General features: G+C 33.0%; 1 protein-coding gene across 1 annotated transcript; it reads right to left on the minus strand.

Moving 5' to 3' along the window:
* Window positions 1-352: 352 nt before the first annotated feature.
* On the minus strand, window positions 353-2,482 carry LOC131159558 (uncharacterized). The gene has a single exon (XM_058114575.1). It carries the CDS (start codon window positions 2,048-2,050, stop codon window positions 764-766), a length of 1,287 nt encoding a protein of 428 aa, XP_057970558.1. The 5' UTR covers window positions 2,051-2,482; the 3' UTR covers window positions 353-763.
* Between the last annotated feature and the right edge of the window lie 4,875 nt (window positions 2,483-7,357).

Raw genomic sequence — 7,357 nt, forward strand, 5'->3', positions numbered from 1 at the left:
TATATATATATATATATGTATGTATGTATATATTTCAATTCCAATGCCCTAATATGTTTTGGCATGGTTTTAATTTTTATGAAAGGTAATGTTTTGGCATGATTATTATTGTCTGCTTAAGTGCAGTTGCTTTATACACAAAAGAATTTGTGCCCTTCAAAAGTATTATGATGGAGTAGGAGAAAACAAGAGATGGAGTCATGGAGAGAGGCACCTGTCTTAAGTTTGTCGACAAAAAGAAAGCCTTCAAAAATTAAAAGGCATGCACTAAATATGTGGTATGCAGTCGGGAACATAACATTCTATCCTGTCTATAAACTTAATAAAGGATCTCTAAAAAAACACCAGGGAAAAAGATAAAACAGAGTGCAACTCTGTTTCGATTTGATACTCGATCAGCAATGGCTGCAGCTCTCTTTACACCATGCAATACATCGTATTACAATGCTCAACTTATTTCATCTAAACATTCATCGAATGCAGGAAATTAAATTAAAACACATCAGAAAGCGAAATTCTTCATCCGCTGATCTGACAATTTAAAAATGGAACCCGCCCAGAACCTTCAAACAACCCCAAAGGCCCAAGCATATCTAAAACGAAGATCAAAACAAAAAGCTTGATTATTTCTTCTTATATGAGCCGTCAGATCGCAGAATGAGAGCTGGGTCTGAGAGAAAAAAGTATAATCTTCACCCTTTTCAGCCATTAAAGGCTAATTTAAAGCTACCAGAAGGTTTCAGCATTTCAGGCCTTACAGTTTTCAGCTCAACTTTCCTTCTGCGCCACCTTCTTCGAGGTACGCCTTCTTCCTCCTCTCCGCCTTCGCTAACAGACAAATCACGAGGAAACACGTGGCGTAAATCCCGTGAACCCTCCAGTTTGTCTTGGGCGGCTGGTGCAGCACCGTCCTGTGAAACACCGCCATGTAGTAATGCAGGCCCACGGCGTATCCTACGAAGGTCTGGCCCAGGCCCAGGAGCTTTGGGCCCAGCCCACTGTCGGTGGAGAAAACCAGCACAAGGTACATCAGCAGGAGCAGGAGGTAGAAGACGTACCCCAGAGTCTGCAGAACCTGCAGGCAGACGTAGGTGGACTGCGAAGTAGCGTAGAAAAACTTCAATGGCTCGAGCCCCGTGACGAGCGAAGAGAGGCAGAGAATGGAGAAGTAGATGGAGAGGTAAGCTTGGATGAAGATGAGGATCTTTTGCAGAGAGAAGTAAGCTTTGATTCTGTTGAAGAGGAGTGAGACCAGAAGCAGAGGGATCAAGATGAAAGCGAAGGAGATAGCAGAAGCTATGGCGGGTGCGTATTTGTTACCCACAAAGGGTTTGAATCCGTTCGTGATCTCCTTGCTGGCTTTCGTGAGATAAGCTTTCGAAGTTGTGGAAATTCTCCGTATATCTGGTAAGAGTGTTTGATGAAATTTGTAGGGGAGATCTCTGAATTCCGCCACCAAATCGTCTTGTTCCTCTTCTTCAATCCAACTGGGCTGAGTGGGTTTCTGGGTAGTCTTCTTCAGCTGTGTCTTGGGTTTTTTCTCATCTGGGTTTTTGGAATTGCTGGAGTACTGAGATTGGGTCTGTTTGGGGGAAATTGGATTGGCTGTTTTGTTCTTGGGAGTGCTGGGTTTGGACAGATCTAGGGTCTTCTTGGAGAGTGAAGTGGGTTTGGTGTAATTTGAAGATTTGGAAGTGGAATTGAGCTTTTTGAGCTTGGTTTTGGTTGAATTTGAGAGTTTTGTTGGCCAATTGATCTCGAAGTCGAGCTGGGTTTTGGTTGTTTTGATTGAGTTTGATTTTTTCGTGGAGGGTTTAAGGAGTTTGGTTTGGTTTTTGGTGGGGGATGGGCTGCTGGATTTCTTCTTGACCAAGGGGACTTCCACTTGCACCACCTTTGCTAGTAAGGCTCTTCTCTTACCCAGAGAGGGTTTGCTCTGAGACTGTGAGTCTTCTGAAAGTGCACAGAATACACAAGTGAAGAGGAAGAAGAGAAGATAAAGAAGAAGTACCTTTCTGCTGAAAAAACTGGAGCTCTGGAATGAAGCCATGTATGGCTGAAATCAAGAGGGGCTGGTTTACACAGCACGGATTGGATCTAGAGAGAGAGAGAGAGAGAGACTTCTTCACTGAGCTTTATAGTTGGCATAAATGTGAAGGAGATATGAAAGGGTTGGATGAGTTTAATGAGAGAGAGGAGAGGAGAGGGAGAGAAAGATGAATCACATGGCAGAAGAAGATAATTAAGCAAAGTAGAATGGCCTAGTGGGTAGAGCCTACGCGGTTTCTCCGGCCCCAAAACCAGATCTCCCCCCTCCTCCGCCTCCTCCTCCTCCTGTTATAGTACTTTCTTTTACGTCTGTAGTTGGGTTTACAGTGTGCTCTGAGAAATGACTACACTAATTATATCCCCATCCGGCTTTCATTATATGGTATTTGCTTTCAAGAATGCACAATTTACCTGCTTTGGTATTTTTAGTTGACATCTCTTTGTCTACTGGTGAAGCGAGTAGCAACACCCACAACTCAAGGGCCACAACTTACCCTTCAATACCGACACTAAATCTTTTCAAAAGTTATTTTAAATTTAAATAATCTTTTGGTTTGCAAAACATAATTAAATTATAAAAAAAAAAAAATTAGCCTCCCTTTTGATTTGTGAAATCAAGCTTGGAATCGTATTCTTGCATTTAGTTTGCACAATGAACATATTTCAATCGATATACAATTTTTGTAAATAGTGAAACCGTGATTTGAGCGTTGATGGAACTGAAATCGATCTTCATTCCATGAAATTAAACTCATTTTATAATAAAAAATATTATTACAATATTAGCAAAATAAGAATATGAATTATTATTATTATAAAAATAATGTCAATTTAATAATTGCAATTACAATGAGATTGTAATAATTGCAATAACAATAATATTTATTACTATGAAAATAAAAAATAAAACAAGAACAATATTATTTATAAGTAATTCCAAAATAATAATACTTATTATTATTATTATTGCAAAAAAAAATAGCAACTAATAACACTTACAATTACAATAATATTTATTTGTATATAAATAATAATAACAACAAGGACATTTGTAGACACTCCATTTTGTATGGGACTTATATAACATAAATGGGCAAAATTTATTAATGCAATAAAGTGAAAAAATACAGGAACAAATAAAAATACAGGGAAAATTGAATTTTTACATTGAAAATAAAAAAAAAAGAAAAAATTAATTAAAAAGAAGTAGACCAGCATCTTCAAACCTGCAAGCATAAAAGGAGATATTTCCCAAAATAATCCAAATAAATTCAGGTATTTGACCCATACCCGGATCTGGGCCAGCTTGACCTGCGTCCAAGTCAACTGACGAAAATGTTGACCCAGATCCGAATACTCTTAGATTTGACCCAAAGACTCGGATCTGATTGACCCAGGTCCAGGTCTATTGACCTTTAATTCTGACATAGCCTAATTAACCGGGTTTATACCTTTACTTTGCATAACTAAACTCCCGATTCCAACTCTGGTAAATGCAGACCGAGATGATTGGTTTCTTGGCCTAAAATTAGTTTAGAGACCAATCAACGGGTAGTAATTAGGTGAATTATTATAATTATTATAAAAACAATTTAAATAATAATACCTAATAATAATTACAATCATAACGAATATTAATAAATGAAAAAATAATTATTATTTTAAGGATAATAATTATTACAAAATAAATAATAGTAATAATAATAACATAGATAGTAACCACTATTATAAAATAAAAACTAATAATTAAAAAATTAAATAATTATGCATTGGGGTATTTATAAAATATGACTTCTTTTTCATTCATTATAGCAGCGATTAAAGAGTACCAAATGTTGAAAAGAAATAAAAATTGTGATTTCGTGATAGTATTTTTTAAAACAATTTTATTTATTGTCTTAGTTCCATTCTTTCATTGATTCCTTTCTCACTTTAATTTTATTTTACAAACCATGCAAGGGGTAAGTCATAAGTGATAATTTTTGATTCCATTTGTTCCGACTCCATTTTATTCCCATATTCTGGTAACTGCTAAAGATTGTCGAGCCATTTCTCTTTGTAGGATTTGGAATTACTAATTGTAAGATATCATATTAGCATTTAGATTTTGGACCCATGCAAGTAGTGTGGGTCATAATAATGCAGGTTGTGGACCACTTTAGTGGGTCCAAAATATTAATATGATTTTTGTTCGTTTTAAATCTTTTGTGGACCCATTTAGTTTTGAAAAATAATTTTTATTTGTATTTTATTTTTTCAAAAAATTACAAAAAAAGTTAATTAATTTTTCACTTTTACAATATTTGTATGAAATAAATGAACAATAATAAATAATGTTAGCATTATTTATTTGTGAAAATAAATTTTTTAAGTTTTTAGATATTTACAAAAATGTCAGCTTGTTTTAAAATTTTTTAAATTTATATAAAAATTGAAAAACCTCTTTTCATTATTTATTCTTAAAAAAAATATATAACTCTTACTTTGCATATAAAAGCATGATATTTAGATCTTAAATTTTAATTTGTATGAATTATCTATAGAACTTCTAAACCCATATAAATTCAAATTCAAACCTCAAAATCCATAATTTCACTTATTACCTTACATAAAATTTGGAAAATAAAAAATAAGTTGTCTTTTTTATTTGTAATATCTTAAAATTTAAAAAATAAAAAATAAAAAATTTATTTTGCACATTGTAAACAAATTATTTATTTTCTACCCTTTTCAATACAATTCTTAAAATATTAAAAAAGAAGTTAAAAGCTTCATAATTCTTTGGAAAACTAATAATTGGAAAACGAAAATATTTTCCAAAACTCAACGGGGCCTTACTTCTTCATATTTGATTATTATGAAAAAATCAAAACGAACATAAAATACATAACAAGTCAATAATAAAAATTTTATTTACACATAATTAATACTTAAATTTATATAAATTTTTTTCATATTCCATTAAATCTTCATGTTAAAAAGTATTTGATACAAATCTAATAGAATGTAAGTTCCTTTCTTTTTCTTTATTTTTTTTTGCTTCACTTGTCTTTCTTCAAATAAAATCCTTAATCCAAATGGATGCTTAGGGCTTGGATCAAGGATTTTGTTTGAGAAAAATAAAATAAAATAAAATAATAATAAAGTAATTTTTCATTCATATTTTATATAAATTTTATTAAAATAAATGTATTCAAGTATAATTAAAAATAGCAAAAACTAAAACTTAATTACATATGCTTTTTTATTGACTTATTATGTTTGCTTTAAAAAAAAAAAAAAATTGATAGCCGAAATATAAAAAAGATTTATTCAAATATTTTTTTCATTTTCTAACATTTTTAAATTTCAAACAAGATTTAAAATTTTGTGTTTTATCATCAATAGAGTTAAATGTTTGTTGCATTAATTTTCATATTTGTTTTTATAAAGAAACATCAAATATATTTCTAAACCTAAAAAATAGACCTGACAAAGTGGATTGGGTTGGATAATTCGTGGTGTATCGGGCAGATTATCGGGTGAGGATATAATAATTCATATTCGACTCATTTAAGTTGCGGATTTATAGTGGTTTGGATAAGATAATTCGTGGTGAATGATAGATAATCCGTCATTCCCATCCCTAATATAATTTTTTTTTTTACCATGTGATGAACAATTTTTTTTGTAGCATAATAACTAAAGTTATTTTTTAAATTATAATTTGATAATTGTTAAACATTTAATAATTAATCATAAAATTATTATTTTTTAATTTTTTAGAGCATGAATTTAGAGATTTTTGTTTTGATCATAAGAAAATTGAATATTTGGGCTTGAGCTTGAATGTGGGAATGAGGCGAATCCAGAGGCATATACAATAGTACAAAAGTTGGGAATGTGAGACTAAGTTTTGACCGATAAAGCTTATGCTAATTGAATTGATATGTAATAAGTATGTACATATAGGATTATCAATGAATTTAAACATTAATTCTTAGCATATAGGCGGATATTTATCAAATAAAATATCAAATCTGTCAATTGACTCATTTAGAGGCGAATAAAAAAAGTTTAAACCATATTTGACTCATTTAATGTGCAAATTGGTTATAAGTCAATTTAAGCAAATTAGATTCAGTTCGAATTAACGAATTTTTACCCATTTTGCCTAGACTGGGCAAAGCAGATCGGGTCGGATAATTTGTGGCGGATTAGACGGATTATCAAGAGAGGATATTACAATCCAAACTTGACTCATTTAAGTTGTGGGTTTATGACGGTTCATATCAGATAATCTGTGATGGATGAAAGATAATTCATCATTGTCATCCCTAATATAATTTTTTTTACCATCTAATCAACAATTTATTTTATAACACAATAACTGAAGTTATTTTAAAATTATAATTTTCTTATATATTAAACATTTAAGAACTAATCACAAAATTATAAGTTTTTTATTTTTCAAAGCATGAATTTAGAGACTTTTGTTTTGATCACAAGAAAATTGAGTATTTGAGCTTGAGTTTAAATATGGGCACAGGGTAAGTTTAGAGACGCATATAGTAGTGTAAGAGTTGAGAGTGTGAGACTGAACCTTGACCAATAGAACTTATACTAAATAATTTGATGCCTAATAACCATGAACATAGTTGTTAACTTTGGTATAATCCCAAAAGGAGGGGTGAATTGGATATTTAAAAATTTCTCCCCTATGTCAATCCCAAGAGGGGGAGTGAATTGGAGGAGCTTTCGGGTGGCAGCAACCAGCAACAGGTCTCGACTTGGCTGAAGAGGGCAGCCGCAGTGTGCAGGGATGGTTGGGGAAGCTCTCAGGTGTGGCTGAACTGCAAGTGCCCAGAGCAGGGAGGAAGCAGCGGGAAAGATGACTGGCAGTAACTGGGAAGAAGAAGTAGGGAGACACAACAGAGCAGAGTCGAGAGGAAAGGGATAAGAGAAAGGGAAAAGCTGGGAGGAAAAGAGGAGAGAAGGGAAAGAGAGAACCGAGAGGAATAAAGTGCAAGTGTAGAGAGACAGACTAGGGAAGGGAGAAGAGGGAGAGTAAGGAGAGGAAAATAAGGAAAGGAAGGAGAAGAAAAGGAAGAGCTGTGAGGGCTCGGGGTTCTTAAGAAGAAAGAAAAAAATAAATAGGGGAAGGGGGGAGGCTGTCCTAGGCCCATACACGCACAAGAGGATACTCGACCCGGCTGTATGGCTGAGTCACATCAATATATATATTTTTTATTTTTTTCTTTTTCTTCTTTTTTCTTCTTTTTATTTCTTAGCGAACAAACCCCGTTTTGACTCTCTTGGAGCCCGTTTC

The sequence above is a fragment of the Malania oleifera genome, chromosome 7 (assembly GCF_029873635.1).
Source record: "Malania oleifera isolate guangnan ecotype guangnan chromosome 7, ASM2987363v1, whole genome shotgun sequence".
Classification (NCBI taxonomy): Eukaryota; Viridiplantae; Streptophyta; class Magnoliopsida; order Santalales; family Ximeniaceae; genus Malania; species Malania oleifera.